The sequence below is a fragment of the Mugil cephalus genome, chromosome 4 (genome assembly GCF_022458985.1).
Source record: "Mugil cephalus isolate CIBA_MC_2020 chromosome 4, CIBA_Mcephalus_1.1, whole genome shotgun sequence".
Taxonomy (NCBI): Eukaryota; Metazoa; Chordata; class Actinopteri; order Mugiliformes; family Mugilidae; genus Mugil; species Mugil cephalus.
The window spans coordinates 18,603,461-18,621,457 of NC_061773.1; the positions used below are offsets into that span (position 1 = coordinate 18,603,461).

The following is a 17,997-nucleotide window of genomic DNA, read 5'->3' on the forward strand; positions in this document are numbered from 1 at the left end:
CAGGGATTTTATACTGTATATCTTCTGACTTTGGCATCATGCAGTAGGAGCCAGAAGGATCAAGATAGCTAGGCTGCTTTGCTAAGACTAAATGAGAAAAATCATCATCATCATCGCATTGCAGCAAATTACAAAGGTTTTCTCATTGAATCAAGGGGTTAAAATCAATCTACAACCTGGCACTTTGAATGTGTTGCTGAGGTGTGGTGGAAACGCACAAAAGAAATTTCAAGTCCTGAGTAAAGAACCAAACTCATAAGGACTTTGAACTTTTTGAGAACTGAGCGGTTTAAAGTCCACAGCTATGCACCGGTGTAAATCTCTTCACATCAGGTGTTGCTTTTTAAACAAGAACACTTTACAAAATAACAAAAAGGAAATGTGTTCTGTCGTCTCTCCTCAGTTAATAAGTGTGTTAATGCCCCGTGTGGATTGCTTTTTCTATTTCTGTGATTCCTGTCAGCATGAGCACATTAAAGATGATCTTTGATCTCCAGCGATGAGAAGAGCCCACCGAGTGTCTTAGCTGTCAAGTGACTGACTTCAAACGCCAGCTTGTTCTCTGCTGATACCAGTTTCCCTTCAGCGCTTTAGCATCTTTCCATTAGGCAACACACCTTTACTGAACATCATTCTTCTTATGTTGCTGATGTTAACATCGGGCTGTTTTGCTCACATGCACAAAGCAGTCAAAAATGATCAAAATTAAATAGACATATCTTTCAGCTGTGCATGTCAACGAGTTAATTAATTAAATAACATTCTGTGAATTGGGCGCTTTCTTTATAGGCTGTAACACAACAGATCCCATGTATTGGACTAACTTCAGTTCACTTTTTCTTGTTTTTGTTCATGCTAATGCACCACTTTTTATCAAACATGTAAGATGTTTTAATCATAATGGGCTTTCCTTTGTATTAGTATAATAAGCAGAGAAGAGCACAATCAAACAGATCAAAGGCAGTATTTGACAGAGAAACGTCACAAAAGAGTTTCCCAGAAGTGCATTAATACTTTAATTGTCACTCGAGATTTGGATGAGTTTCATGTCAATGATCAGAGACAGTCTGACACCCGATAAGAAACACTCGTTCATTCATTTGGTCTCAGCAGAGTCAAATATTTATGACATTTAAATCCATACCTGGCTTTAAAATGGTATTTTTTCATTCAGGTGGCGAACATTTCAAAGGTAGGATCTAATCCCCGGAGCCTGTGGTATGCGCTTCTTAATATGACAAATGCATGCGCAGCAGGGTGCATTTGGCTGCAGCTCTGACTTTATTCTGCTAGCAATCCCTTTCCACCACACCGAGCCGCCAAGCCCACAAACAATACTTTCTCATTCACTGATAGAAATTCTCACTATAAAAGCCTCGGCTGCTGCAGGGGCAGGTCAGCTACAAAACCTGCCCCTTGTCAGTAACACTGGAAATCTGCCAAGAAAGATAGCTGTTTCCTTGTCATTTGCCAGTTTAGTGTTAATGAGTTTTGGGAGTATCCCAGAATCCGGTGGACCCAGAAGACATCATCTTTCCTGGTATCACTCTATAGGGAAATTAAGATTTGCTGTACGACTACTGACAAGAAAGGGGAAGAAGGCTGTTGCTTCTGGATTGTTGTGTGAAAATGAGAATGCTGACGGCAAGGTTGTATCGGAAAGTATGCAATTGCTTGGACTTATCGTAGATTATTCACTTCACACTTCACACAGAAAGAGAAAGACCATTAAAGAGATAACAAATGATTTATCATAAACCACTCAGTGTGCCTCAGAAGACTAACTTGAGCTTTGCAGTATCAGAAAAGGTAAAAATCGATGTTAAATATCCCCTAGTCCAAGGTGCTTCAACGTTTTTCAGGCCAAAGATTCCCAAAGTGATGGAGAGATGAAGTAGGGACCCCCTGCCTACTACATGTGTTCTGTATTAAACTCAGCCTAGTGCTATTTATAAATACACATTATTATTATAATTTTGCATTCAACATTAAGCTATTCAATTAAAACACAGGTTCAATTTTTTATTTTTTATTTCAAACGTGAATCAGTAGGGTGACTGTACAACTGCCATAAACATACTGTTAGCTTCTCTTCTGCTAATATTGCAGCGCGCTTCTGGATTTCACCTGGGGACTGAATAGGCCCTCGGCCAATTGCTGACAGAGTCAGAGTGTAATGTGCGACCTCGTGATTGGCTCAGCAGCGATCGGGGCAGGGCCTATACAGGAGATTTAGATTGATTCTAGTGTGTGCAAAACGGCTTCACTAATATATGTTGGATTAATGTTAATATGTATTTAAAAAAAATTTAATTTGTGGGGAAAAAGTTTTAAAAACATATATAAAAATGCCTAATCAACCAAAGATTTTGCGACCCCCCTGCAGTTCCTCTGTGGACCCCCTAGGGGTCGCGGACCCCCTGTTAAAGACCTATGCTCTGGTCCAGTGGCCCCCAACCTTTTTTTCTCTGGAGTACCCCCTACTCGTATGTAAGAAAAGTGGGGCACCCCCAGCCCGTACACAAACAGACGCACCATCGGACCTAGTATTATGTATTTCCATCTATACATGAAACATATTTGTACGAGCAGGGATATACACACAGTACTACTTAAAAACTGGTGACTGGTGAAATTGATGGTGAGCTCAGATCAGACAAGTTTTGGCACATACCCTGGCCCCAGGTTGGGAACCGCTGGTCTAGTCAACCCAAGTGAATGATGCCATCTACGCTCCATAATCACAGAACATGTTATTAAAAACAACATTTGACAATTAGAAACCAAAAATGTTCCCAAAAGGCCTATGCAAGGATTGACCTATGATGTTGGAGTGCAACATCAATGACCTGTAAGTGCAGGGAATAGTTGTCCTGTGACCGCAGCAACCAAACGTGTTATCTCCTCTCGAGCTAATTTAACACCTTCTGTCTTCAGCTTATTTAGGGATTCCAGTAGCTGCTTGTGGCAGTTTTACTCCTCCAGTACAAGGACATGAGGTTTTTGTTGTGGAACCACAAGTCTCATGAACATGAAATTTAAGTATTTTTCTACTTAAATTATGCAGACGCAGTTGATTTTATGCAAGATTTTATGTTTTCCATCCTACCACTGAAAGGGCACACTGTCACTTGCACAAAAAAAAAAAGAAGATATTTTTAGGATGCAGGTGGTCGTTTTGCCAATGGTTAGTGTGTGAAGGAAAATTACTGACATTAGATTCCATTATCTTTTCCTAAGGAAAAAAAAAAAGATAATTCTGTAAACTGCCTGTCGGCTTCATGCTCAGTGATTTCAGTCCCCCTCCATGCGTCACATCAATCTTTATTCAGAGCTTCTTTGCTTTAGCTGCTGATTCGTTTGCGGTCTAATTTTTGCACTAGAACACGTGACATGTACATAGAAAATGTGTAATTGGCATGAAAATGTGGGAGAGATTGTCATAGATGGTTCTCCCACCCACATCTCAGACAATGCCACCTTGTGTTCTCAGGGTTTTGTTTACAGAAGACACAAAGGCATGGATTGTAAAAATCTGTATGTGGGAATACAATCTGTTTCTTAGAGCTGTGATGTACGACTGAAATAAATGCATCAGCGCAAACACGTGCAACGTACATCCACACGCCATCGGATAGCCACCTTGTCATGAATAAATGCATCTGAACGGTGCCCTTATAACAAATATATAATAGTGGTCAGATGACTATTTCACTGTTATTCTTCTGTCCCAAAAGATTTAATTGACCTGGCAGATCGTTACAGGAGCATTATCAGTTATCAATAGAGCAAAAATAAATAAATAAACAATTCAGGCTAGCATCTTCCATTCATGTAATTTTGTCGACTGCAGCTCTGTAAATGGAGTCATATTGGGTTGTGAGCTCTTAATGAATTGGGCCATTTTAAAGCAGCAATGGATGAAATTCTCTCTGAATGGCAGCGAATGAATGGTCATATCATTTCATAGTATAAAGTGATCTGAATGGACGTTACATGAGAGAATACTGTGAAGTTGCCTCATCTGCCGCTGCCTTGTAAACAAAAAAATAGAACAGGCCACACTGTACATACTGTATATACGGGTAAAACTGTCATGGATAATAAAATAACATTTTAATGATGTCAGCTTTTCATTGTTGCTACTTCTCTCTAAAAAGCTTTAGTCAGGTATGTAGGACACTACAGTTAATTGACTATGCATGCATTCATGCTGCCTTTGGATTTTGCTTGTAATTATAACTACCTGCATCAAATGCTTTTTAATTAACCTCTGTTCAGCCCACTTAATGTATTTTTATTGTCATTTTTATTCCTCTAGAGTCAGATCCTGAAACAGCTTTCATAACTCCTTTGTGAAATACGTAACGGAAACAAGAGAAAAACACAGACACAGTTTATGATTACCAAATGCAAAATGCCATCCGCTGACTTCCTGTCACCTTTTGTAGTGCCCTACTGTGCAGACGCCCTTTCACTGTCACTACACGGCTGGCTAACAAATAAACACCCAGGATTGTGTGCCACCCCGAATTAATTCACAAACATCCGGCCACGCTGTCATAGTTTATACCCCTTTGGCAAATAGAAGTCTAAACACAAACTGACCTTCTGGAGGCATGTAACTGCTTTAAAAAGTGAAAAATTCCATTTAGCTAAAACGTTAAAGCACCTGAAGAAAGAAGTCACTTGTTTTATCAACATCTTTGGACACATAGCGCCCGAGTGACAGTACGACCTTTTTCTGTGTAGTCCAACAACAACGACAAGCGCTCACTTTGTGTCCCTGAAAATGAGGCCATTACATTTCCTGAGGACTTTAATGATTTGACTTTCTTGGGAACTGTTAATTGAGGACCAAAGTGTCATCCATGCTTACAAATTGCTTAAGCAATGCCTCAGCATCCTAAAAATGGCAACACTGTCTCCTGACATGATATTATTGCTTCACATGCAAGGAAGCTCAAGGTAGGTGGCAGACTCAACAATGGTCGGGCTGGTAACTGGCATGTGAGCCGTTCAAGGCAACTGGCAACAGTTCAAGTCACCACAGTGATTTCACGCTCATGGGGTTTCTGTGACACAGTCATTGGGGCCATTGGGAGAAAGTCCTTGGGCATGCTCCCTGAAGATACCAGTCTCGGCCATGTACCCTTCCATAAGGGCTCCTTCCCCTGCCGTTGTCCACGCTTTGGGTCATAAGCCTATAACAGAGCGGAGGACTGCAACAACGATTACACGCAATCCATTTCCCTGGACGCTGTTGACTTTCAATATGCAATTACCTAAAGAAGAAACCCTACAAAAGTTATTAACTTCAAATTTTCTGCAAAATCACACAAAGAGCTGAACTGCACATGCATACAACCAAAGCTGCATTTCTACTACCTTAGGCCAGTGGTCCCCAACCTTTTTTCCTTGGAGAAAGATAGATAAAGATGAATAAGACTCCAATTAATTTTAGTTATTATTCTTATTCTTACTATTTTAGGTCCTTTGCTTGTAGTTAGGGCACATTCTTCTAGCTTCATAAATTTAGTCTCCATCTTTCTGTCAACAGGGACAAAACGCCGGCTTATACGATCCCTTAATGAAAACTCTGAAGTTCTATATTCCGACTTGGAAATTTCAGACTTCAAAAATAATGTTTGGTATATTGTCACCATTTGCCGAAGTAATTTCCAAGTTTGACAGCTTGAAGCTCATTTTTCCCCAATATTGAAGCTGGATCTCAACCATTCCTTTCCTGCTTACCAAGGCCCACCCTACTTCTGATTGACTAGTGATGTTGTTAGTTACTCTCATTCCATTTGTAGACCAACTCAATTGACTGCTCAAGCCTGACAGTATCCCGTATCAACATTTTAGATAGATAGATAGATAGATAGATAGATAGATAGATAGATAGATAGATAGATAGATAGATAGATAGATAGATAGATAGATAGATAGATAGATAGATAGATAGGTGAAGAAGCCTACATATATGGTAAAAGTGAAGAGGAAAATATATTTTTGGGGTGACTATAACTTTCCCCAGTTTTCTTGAACAGCTCATCTGCTTCTTGATGTGATGAATAGCGACCAATACTGCAAAGTGTGCAGGATAAAGTTACCAGTCTGTTGAGCCTGCAAGAATTGGGCTTTAACTGGTTGTGTGTGTATCATTGTGTTCAAGCTGCCATCTAATCCATTTTATGCAAGTCGTTAAAGTGTTTTTTTTAATTTTATTTATTTTTGTCAGAGGACAGTATCGCTTACTCAACAGCAGTGTTATCGATACATCGCCGCTAGCTGAAGGATGGGGATGCTGTAATTGGAGGCGTTTTCAGTCAGCAGCTCACAGGTCAAAACTGGGAATGATTGTGCGACCTGCAGCCAAGTGATTATTGAACACAAGTGAGGGCAGAGAGACCTGAACAGACCTGAACCAAACAATCAAATCAGTCTCCCTTTTGTCTCGTCTTTGACTGGTAAAACATTACACATTCCTACCAACTGCAAACTTCTGTTGACGCTTCTTATCATAGAGGCTTAGACACACACACACACACACATATGCAGGCTCATGAATATTCAGCCTCTTACACCTTCGGAGACGTTAATGAGCTGTGGGTTCGCTGGTGGTTGCTTAGCGTTACTTTGTCTGTGTGCAACTGCAGTGTGGGTAGTGTTTGGGAAAGAAATGTCTTGCGTCTGCAGGGACCCTTGGGACATGCATACTCACACACATGTACACACATGCATACCGAGTGAATCCCAGTGCTTTTGGAGACAACCCAAATCTAAAGCAGACCATTTAGGTGCATGCAAACTGGAAAATGCTCCGTCTCCACTCGGATGCCCGTCGTTACATGGATCCATACTGTACAAATACCAGTGACCTTTTCCCTCAACCTCGTGAAATCCCTCTGAGACGAGAGCAGTGCCATGAATACTTTAATTCTCCAAGGCCGCGGTGCTTAGACCTCCATCTCGTGTCCCATACTTCATCCATAATCCAGAAAGGTGCCTAGGTGGAGAGCAAGGAGTAGCCTCAGAATTATTGATGGGCCAGGGGGAGCGTTGCGTACGAGTAAAGGTATGGGGCAACTTGCAAATGGAATGGAGTCACTTGTGTTTTTCCTGCTAGTATAAATAATAAAAACGGACAAAAATCCTGTAGGTCTATAATCATAATACAAACATTCCTTCAATTATTCAGCTGTTGTTGTTTTCTCTCCAGGGCTTGGTCATAGAACGAATTGGGAGGAAGCCCCTCCTAATATTTGGTTTCTCTGCCATGGCGCTGTTCTTCAGCCTGCTCACGGTTTTCCTCAATTTCCAGGTAAGCTGCGCCGCCTCTTCTTCACCTCAGACATAATGTACTAAATGCAAGGAGAGTGTCACAGTGCACGTATACATGCTGCGCTGTGGGACAATTTTACTGTGCACAAATCGTCCCTGGATTTCTGATCTGAAGGTTTCCTCGGGGTCTGAAAATGATATTTAGAGGCTGATATCATGATGCGTTATGTGCATCATTCTCATCAAAGGTGCTCATGAGCGGATTTTCTGCAATGCAAAAAGAAAAGCGAATATGTCACAATAGCTGTAAGCTAGGAATGATGATTGTGGCCCCTGCAATACAATCTCTACCTGTTTCTTTCCAGGATAGTGTGTCATGGATGCCCTACCTTAGTTACATCTGTATACTGGCTGTGATTGCATCCTTCTGCTCCGGACCAGGTAACAGCCCCCGTCATGTCCCTGACTTAGATTCTCTCAGTTCTTCTTTTCTTTGTTTTTGTTCAAACGTTCTTCCCCAAAGATCCAATTTACTTGAAAGTGCACTCAAAATAAACTGAGTAAATACCCGGCAGACCAGCTAATTCATACCATAACTATGTGAAGTAGCTGCTGAATAATCAGTGTGACTTTCCCAACTCTTCTGGTGTGGAATAATCAGCCGGCTAGCGCGTCACTAATCACCTCAGTCGATGTTGTTGTCATATATCAGCATACTAATTAGGAGACGCACTGTATATAGCGTATATCACAGTGTTCGGCGGGTCTACGTGGGAGGTCGACTTCGTATTTCAAGGTGAAGCTATTGCTGTCATCACACATCCTCCAGGAATAATAATGTCTCCCGGGAGCGTTCAGCCAGCGCTGCAGCGCCAAAAGAATGGGACGCGACCCGTGGAGCAGGATCACATATGAAATATACATCCGCTTTACACAATTATCACATGCGGAAGGCTAGGTGAAACACATCTGGCTGTACGTGTTAGACTGAGTTCTGTAATAAAGGGGATTGGGGGGGGGGGGGGTAGAGGCAGGAAAAGGATCAACACAAACACACAGCTGCAGGCGACACAGTGATGCAACTGTACCGCATTAAAGCAGCTCAGGTGCGCTTCTGTCGTAAGTGTAGAGGGGGGAGAGACTGTTACACTACACTGATGATTTATGGCCTTCTGAAACAAATTAAGCTCTGAAGCAAATTAAGGTGTGGTGAATGACTGGGAGGTAAAGGGAAGGAAATTCACATGAGGCGTGGCCCCAGTGACACTCTCAGCACTTCAGTGGACACATAAGGAGCCTCTGTTCCTCTCCAGGGTCTTTACCATGGAAACCAGCGGCCCAGATATTTTACAGCTTCCATAGATCAGCTAAGATTGTGTGAAGTTAGATCCTGGTGGATGAGGTTTGGAATCCTATGTCGTTCTGTTAAGCAGTTGTTCCTCTGAAAAGGTGTTTTCTTTGAGTGCTACTAAAAAGAAAAAAATCCCTCTTTTGATAATCTCTTCATTAGTTTTGAGTGTTTTTCTTTGAATCTTTTGAATTTTCATTTTCATGATTTCTTTTTTTTTCCCTCACATGTGCCTTTGATTCTCACCAGCCCCTTTTCAAACCTTAAACCTCTTGAACCTGACTCTTTTCTCTGTTGCAGAGCTTTCTTTAAACTTGGTTCTCTTTGAGTCTTTCTCTCGTTATTTATTTGCAGCTCTTCATCTTTGAATGTCTTCTTCCTTCCATCACAAGACCCCTAGGTGTACATACAGCATCTAAACCCTCCACTGAAAATATGAAGTTTTGTCGCAAAATAATACGTCAGCATTGACTTTCGGTTTTGAAGTGAAAGTCTTCTGAGAAGACGCGTAAGTCCTGCATTTGACCCATTTTTCCCACTGCAGCCTCCTGCGTCGTGATTTATTGCTCCTCGTGCCACCTCATCTGATTTCCTAAAGCGTGGGTCTTCAACAAGGGGCCTGTGACAGGGGGTCGCAAATTTGGTTGATTAGACATTTTTTATACATTTTACTTCTCATTATTTTCCCCCACAAATTTAAATTTCTTTAAATACATATTAACATGAATCCAACACATTTTAGTAAAGGGATAGCTTAATATTGAATGCAAAATATGCTATTCTAATAATATGCTAATAATGCTATTTTGAGATGCGCTCCACATTTGTAAATTATCAACTGGTGTGTGACTAGTTTCACTGGGTGCAATTGGCACATCATTATTATACTGCAAACTTTAAACTTGATTTTCTCTAAATTTCTCTTCAAATTAAAAAAACATCATGAAAAATTGCAGTCTTGCAAAACTGAGGTGTTAAACCACACGTCACAAAGGGAAAAATATTCTTTTCAGCATTGCCGCGCATGATACGTGTGCTGAATTTCAGGTATTTGCTTCTCATCGTTCTGTTCAGATGCAGCTCAGGAGACATGTATAGTGAGAATAATTCCTGTGATATCCTCTGCACCATGAATCTCTGTGACAGCACTGCAGCAACAAAACTCCATGTAACAAGAGGCCAACTATTTTACTGGGAAGCAGCGGTTTTAAGTGCTGCAACAAAAGCAACAAAATCCACACGGTCGATTACTGCGTGTCATTGCAGTGTTTTCTCTCCCTGCCCTCACTGGTGCAATGTGGCAGCAAAAAGCAGGCTTGTGGTTCTTTGATTTATTTATTTTTTTAGGAATTATTATAGATGACTGCTGTGGAGCATGTGCTAATATGTGTTGTCAATTTGAAACAGATTGAAGTGCATGTGTAGCTTAATATATAGTTGTTGTTTTATTTTGCCAAACTACTCCCATTAAGAGTAGGAGCATCAGCAGCTTGACATGTTACAGTAAACATATTGACAAACGGAGCATGTGGAAAGACAGCGGGGAAATAGATCACACAGCGGGAGCGGTTTGAGACATGTCTACGGGCGGGGATTGATATTGACAGACAGCACGTCGATTGTGTGTCCCTTACAGTTCCATGAAACGCGCGGAAGTCGCGGAAAGCTGAAAAGTGGCGTGTAGATTCAACTGAAACAAGAAACGACAAAAAAAGTTTCCCACGGCACCTTCCCCGCTGCACGTTATTCTCACGTCTGTTTCTTGTTTGGCGTGAAAACAATCGCGGGGACAGTTTTTGACATGCACCACGCACACAACTGTCAATTTGCACAGGCAACTGCAGGAGCTCTAGGTGAGAAATGCTTTGCACGCTTTTCGCCAAGTAGGCAGGCGCTCGGATGGTTTGAGTCAGATGATTGACGAGTGGAAGCGTGTGTTTGCTCAAGCAAATCCGTTCTTCTGCCACACACTGGCGCGGCTGAGGAGCATCTCTGGCACAGATATTTGGTATGTAGTCAAGGTTAATTGGGTCCTTTCATTGCTGGAGGCTGTAGCCGCGAATCACGGGCTCCGGAGGCTGTTGCCATGGAGACAACCGAACAAACTGTATGGATCACACGCTGAAGTTTTTAGGTTATGGAAATAGTTCGATTTGAGCCGCGGCGTACTTCTTCTCGTCCTTTGTTCAAATTTTTATTGTTTTCCGAATGCCTTAAACCAGAAGCGAGTTTTAAAGCCTCTCGAAGAAATGCTGCAGAAGCCGTGATTCGGCGACCGCCGTTCAAAACAAAATTATCAAAACAGCTTTTCATCTAGTGATGTCTACCCCTTCTTCTTCAGACGGGCTCGTGTTGTCGTCTCATTAAACGCAAACGTCTGATTCTCTCTTGACGGGGCTATTGAGTGTTGCTCTCTTGTCAAACTGTACAAAACAACTCTTCCCATAGCCGTACCAAAGCGCTGCAGTAATAAGGCCGGTTGTAACAACAGCAGACGCGAGCACATCACCTCGCCGCTCTGCTTCTGCATTCTGCGCGCAGGATGCTGTGACAGCTGCCGCTCAGGCAAGCGGTGGACGCATCATAAAAGCTGCAGCCGATGGTGTAGAAGGAATCTTACGGACAGAAACAAGTCGGTAAATACTCCTGAAACATGTATTTCTTATACTCCTGGGAGGCCTTCCATGTTGTCAGAGTAAATAGCGCACGTTGTCACTGTTTCCATGTGGGACGGCAGAGATGGACACGTCCTCGAAGGCATACATGCGCATTCATTAGTGTGGGGCCGCCATCTTTTCCCCAGCGGTCCTGGTGTGTTTCAGCCTCTTGTTGCACAGACGAACAGCATGTGTGACATATTGTTAATTATGGAAATTATAAATGCAGCATGATCATGACATATGTTAAGTAACAAAAGAGACCAAAAATCGTTTTTTTTTATGCTATCATTTTGTCGTAGTTGGGAGGATTTAATGTGGCTTTCCTGTGCTTGTGCGATTATGTAAATTCACAATAATTAATATCCTGTGAGTGTTACTCCCAAATGTCTCCTAATACATCATCTAGATGTGTTGAATAGATTACGTTGGGGATGTCTGCTTCTGAACATTTGATGAATCCCTCGTGGCTCTGTGTCAGAATTTTCTTTGGTTAGATATATTTGATTAACACTCTGTGAATCAAACCAACTACCTGCTGCATGATCTCGATCAAGGTAGTCCTTATCTTGTACGATAGCGAATATTCAGGTACACACATTTCGAGGTCCTGCAGCTGCAGTGCGTATCGGTGGTTCTGTCGCATTTGTAGTAACTACATGGGAGGAATAAACTGGATTAAATTACAATTTTAAAGCTTGTGAAAAAACAGACACAGAACAGACAGATTCTGTTTGGTGCTGCGAGGTTGTTTGAAGCACACACATATGATGTCATGACGTTGAGACCCGCCCACCCAACTCTCTGTACCTGTTAGCTCATTATGCAGAATTTTAAACCTTTATAAAAAAAATAAATGAGTAAGAATAAAATGAGTAAAAATCCCCCGTACAGTTGTCATGAACAGTGAAGTAAACTATTGAGACAAAAATCTTTTTTTTTGTACCAGGTTGTGTTTAATAATGCTGTAAATTTGGGCTTTTTAACATGGGTCTATGGGGATTTGCTTCCTTTTGGAGCCAGCCTGGTCAAACCCTGTAACACTTCATGCTGAAATTGCCGACTTCACAGCAGAAATAAATATGCTTGCTCGCTCTTTTACATCCTTCATTGCTATAGTCAATTCTCTTATGTTACTCAATCATTTAAATTAAATTATGTCAGGCTTTACGCTTACACATAATTCAGGGAGTGTCTTCTTTGAGTGGCAGGCGTGTGTCATCTCAACTTGCCATCTGTCTCCGGGAGTTAGGAGTCAGGCACTGGCGAGATGCTGACAGCTACAGCTCACTGAGCTGCAAAATTCTTGAAACTCACTGACAGTTTCTTTGTGTAACTTTAAGACAATTACACAAGTAAAAACAGCGGGGGTGATCTATCACTTTCACTTTGCCAGTTCAGCGCCTCGCCTGATGACGTCCACAGTGGTGGTTACATTGGGGTAAATCTTAATCCAGAAAGCCCTCAGTATTACTGTCAAATAAATCCCAGATTTAAAGCCAACCCAACATTTTGACGGAAGTCGTTCGAGCTTTAAGAGTCGTTCAGCCTTTCGTGTCATGTTATAAAACTCAGAAGGGGAGGCACAAGTAAAACCAAAATGACAGAGGTGAAATGGAAACAGAGCTGGGCTTTGTGAATACGTGGAATTGTCTGCGTTAAAGCGGATGCTGGATAACATAAGCTGATAACTTGCATACGCTAACATGCCTGAAATTCCAAAACATCTGGCGACCGAGATTTATTAGATCCACCTGGAATGGATTCACCGCATTGTCCTTAAGCCTTTTTTTCTTGAAGAAAAAAAAAAATTGTTGGAATAGACTAGTTCTTAGGTGCCACAAAACACAGGCATGGTCCAGCGGAGAGGCGTCTCTTCAGACCGATTTTTACTTTAAATGGCCTTTTATGTTAATAGAGCTGTCCCTAAAGATGTACTCAGTCTCCAGCAGGGCCCTCAGTCATTGATATACACTTCATTTAAGTAGGTCAGTGCCTTATGAAAATTGACCTAGTCAAGAGAGCGGCAAAAGTCGTTTATAGCAGCAAACTCAAATATAATACAACGGTCACACGAAAATATACGGTTCAAATGCAACAAAAGATCAGGCACAAAGCAGAAGCAATTTTAAAAACAATTTCAGTTCAAATTTAGGACCAATCACGCCGGGCAAGAGCGTTACTTTCTTCATGCTTTAAAAATGGGTTTAAACTCCCCTCTAGTAACCAGTTCTGACAATTTCAGACGCCTCGGTGCGTTATTCCAGGAAAAGGAGGCGGTGTTCGTAAAAGCTTCTTCTGTGAATCTGAGCTCACGCAAAATATTGTTGCAGAATACTGTGAACGGTATTACAAAAACATGTGGTACAGAATAACTATGCATACACCGATCAGGCATAACATTATGACTCCCTTGTGTATCCCAAACAGTTGTGATCCACCAGAGAAGGACATGGGCCTTCTGAGGGCGTGACTGAACTGTCACAAGATGGTCAATGGTATTTACTTCTCCCGTCAGTGGTTTTAATGTTGTGGCTGTACGTAATCCACAGTCAAACATATTTTTAAAAGGACGTTAAGCATCCAGGCCCATGTGCCTCCCTCTCTGGTCCTATCATAGTGCTGCCGTGTGTCTTTTCTAATCCCCAGAAAATATCCTAAACAGCAAAGTAGTTCCCCCACAACTGTCACTGCAAAATGTTATATTAAAATTTAAGCTCCCTCTTTAACATTTATGTAGTACTTTGGGAAAGAAAGTTTCGGTGGTCTGGTATTGATATTTTAAAACTCCTTTTCAGAGTTTGTTGAGTCCCAGGCCATGTTTTTGTGTGTGTCCACAGCTGGAGTTTCCTCCTGATCTAACACGGAGGAGAAAGCTCTGTAAATGCAGCATTCTCAGCCAGTGCTCATTTCCCTGCTCTATAATTAAATTAATCAATCCTGGTGACTCATTTATCACGTAAAACGGAGAGCCTACCGAGGCTGTTGCCAGTGACACAAATAAACACTTTCGAAGTCACGCCGCCACTTCTCACACCTCAGTCGGCGCATTGTTATTTCGGTGGGCTTGTTGTGTAACTAGAAGGAGCCTTTTAAAACGGTTCCCATCTGATATTCCACTGGGAGAGGAGCATTGTAATGGCTCATATTCTCCCACACATCGCTTTGCGTACGGCACAAACTCATCTCTCCCCCTCTTTGTTTCCCCTCGATGCCCGACCCTCACCGAGCCCGCTGCAGATGGAATTTGCGATCTTAGAAAATGTGAGCCCTCCTGGTCCTCGGCGAGAGAACGAGGGCGGGGGATCAGTGTGAGCTGGAATCAAAACAGGCCTCCCAGACAAAAAAAAAAAATTCTAAATAATTTTTCCGCTTTGAAGAGCCGACAGCATTGATCTCTGCAAAAGACGACTCTAATAAGACTGACGACGTAGTCGGCAGTGCCAGTTAAACATGATTAAAAATGAACTTGTAGCCATTCTTTGAGCTTATTTATAAAGAGTTCAGATTTTTCATTTTCTTTTTATTTATTTATTTGTGCATCTTTCACAGTGACAACTACAGCCTTTTCACATGGCAGCAGAGCAATAAAACAGAAGGTCTGCAGTCAGAGTGTTTGATTCTCTCTTCCCTTCGCGCCTCTATCAAATGCCTTGAACTGCTCTTCCTAAACAAAGCTTCTGCTGCATTGCTCAGTCTTAGATAATTGGAGGAGGACACAGATGATTTTAGGTAACATTGTAAAGGCTCTTTTCACATCATTAAAGTTCTCGCACCACTTAGTTTGCTAGATTTAAAACGTTATTTTAAATTGAAATATCTTGGGCACCAAACGTTAGCACTGACATGGTGAGGAAATCGTCTAATGATTGGAGACAGCAACAACTGGCCACAGGTTTTGAACAAGACGAGGATTGTGCTATTGGTTCCTTTTGCAAGTGCTCGTAAAAATCTACCAAACTATGCTTGCAACGTTCATCATTTCATTATCTGGACCACGGTGTTCCTCTGCACGGACCGGTGACTTTACCAGCGCACCGATCTGTTCCACCCCTCTGATTTAGTGCATACAGTATCGTACAAGTCATACAGTATGTGGTTTAATAGGTCTAGTGATATCCTCCAGAGCTAAAACTTGAGCCTCTGATTGGACGACAGCCATTGCTGGAGGCAGTATCTGTGTGCTGTCTTTTTAGTTTGTTTACAAGTTCTTTTGCAGCAAATTAGCCATGACAGTGTTTTACCAAATACCAGTAACTTTACTTCTGGGTTCATGAGCACTAAAGGTTTCTGATGATAATACATTTTTAAAGGGAACGTAATCAACATTAACAACACAAGTCAACCCATACTTAGACTAGCGTAAATGCTAACGACTGTTATTTTATATATGAATTAAAAATTTTTTTTTAATATTATAGAACTCAAGTCTTATGCTTGTTACAGGTCACCAATATCTGTAATACCAAATTTGAACAATCGTGCTACTATACAGTTCTATACAGTTCTGGACTATACTATGCTATACTATACTATACTATACTATACCATACTTTACTATACTATACTATACTATACTATACTATACTATACTATACTATACTATACTATACTATACTATACTATACTATACTATACTATACCATACTATACTATACTATACTATACTATACTATTGTCCAGTATAATACTTCACTGTACTGTGTTGTACTATGCTAAACCATAATCTTGTGTCGTATCGTTTCGTGTCGTCTGGTGTCGTATCATGCAGAGTTTTCTGGCCTTGCTCAAACAGCAGTCAGTGGAGCCCATTAGAACTGTTTGTTTCTCATTAACTTGCAGCAGTCTCCAACTGTAACCTTTAACCCGCCGGACACATCAATCTCAAGATCAAGATGGCGTCCTTTCATACTGCAGGATCTGGTCACGACTGATACATTCATTCACTCCAGTAGCAAACAAACAAGCCCACCTGGTGTTTCAGAATTTTATTCGTTAGATAAAATGCAAATGATATTCTTTTGTGCACTACATTGAAAAGCTGCCTGGAGTTGATTATGAAAAAGCAACCCAGGCAGTCACTATAGATACACATTGTTCGGCGATAAAAGAGGAATAATTGGTGTTCTGTGTCAAATAACGCTGAAATGATCATTGTCCTAATGTAAATTGTGCGTCAAAAGAAAATCAATCAGTCCACCCTGTTCAAGGACAGATCACAAGATAAAAAATGCGTCTCTGCCGGCGTTTTCTGTTTGCTCCTCTTGAATAGATGTCCCATCAACATATTTGTTGCATATTTTAAATAAAATACTTGTAGAGACCAATGCTAAAGTTGTTTGCTAGTTCATTTAAGAGGTAAAACACACATATGACACATTGAGCAGTAAGTTCTTATATAATAACACACATCGAAGCTTTAATCTATTTGTGAGCCTATGTTCTTGCTATTGCTCTGTCTGTGAACATTCCTGGTCATGGTCGATCTAAAAACAAACATAACACAAAAGAATCTGGACTTGAAGTTCTCTTGAAGAGTGGCTTTTCAGTTCCAGTATGTGGTCCGCACTTGAAACTCATATAAGTGTTTGAAGAACCCTCTACTTTTCTGCAATTACAGGTATTGTTCAAATAGTCCTTTTTATTTGTTTGCCCCACATTAGTGGCACTCAAACGCTCCACTTATCGCCTGAAATTACATAATCAAAGTGTGAGTGAGGACGAAACATTTTAAGTCGAGATGTTAAGACTGTAAATGGATGGCGGTCCACCTGTCCTCTTCAGAGGAATCGGAGCGTAAATCCTTTTTCTAATCACGGTAGTGGCAGGGTGATGGAACTTTTCATAGCATCATTTCTGGAGCGTTGAGGGACAGTGTGTTGCAAATAGATCCCTGCTGAAGATGTGTTTAACATTATCAGTCAACTTGTGCATCAGTCAAACTTTTTACTACCAGTTTGAGCAATGGCTGGTTCAGTATAATGGAAAAGATGAAGCATCTTTAATCAATTGTGAAACAATGGAGGGTTTCTTCTTTTTAACAACTTATAGATTTTTGTCATTGTATGGAAAGGGCGTTGAAACAGACCATTGTATTTGGCCTCAGGTCTCCTGGAAAGATCACGTAGCTGAGAAGCAGACAAAGAGGTGACTACAAAGTGCTGAGAGACAGGCCATAGCGGATAAGACAGACAGCAATTGAAAAAGATGAATCACCTTTCACCCAAGACTGAAAATAAACACAGCGGGCCACCAAGCATGTTATTGTTAGTTTCCGGGTATCGACTGATACCAGGCCTGAGATGTGGACGCTTCCTGACAAGACTGGCTTGTGCTACTTTTTAGGAGCCTCGAGCAAAATATTCAGAGTTGGAATTTAAAAAAACTGTGGGCTGAACTCACAAATAATCAAGTAGAAGAGCAAAAGAAATGGAGTCAGTGAGAGTATATAACCTGAACTTATTCCCAATAAAAAATCAAAAGATAGTTGGCACAGAAGCTGGCGGGCTGGCTTGCTGTGCTGGCCTGCAGCGGAGGCTTTTAAGGGTGAAATTCTTTGGTTGAACCAACAAAATGTAAGCCCTCTAAAAAACCTAGGGAAAACCCCGTAACCTCTCATCCAGACTTGTGAATGAAGACCTAAGCAAACTCCTACTCAAATGCGCCTTGTCACAGATAGATGTAGAATGAAGGCATGAATCATAG

At 41.3% G+C, this 17,997-nt stretch overlaps 1 protein-coding gene across 4 annotated transcripts in view; it reads left to right on the top strand.

Annotated features, from left to right (window-relative positions):
- slc2a9l2 (solute carrier family 2 member 9, like 2) overlaps positions 1–17,997 on the top strand; it is a 114,061-nt gene that overhangs the window by 63,540 nt on the left and 32,524 nt on the right. For all 4 annotated transcript variants that reach the window (XM_047582720.1, XM_047582721.1, XM_047582718.1 and 1 more), the window contains exons 10-11: positions 7,226–7,327; positions 7,653–7,728. In XM_047582720.1, coding sequence (XP_047438676.1) covers positions 7,226–7,327; positions 7,653–7,728 — 178 coding nt within the window. The remainder of the gene's footprint in view (positions 1–7,225; positions 7,328–7,652; positions 7,729–17,997) is intronic.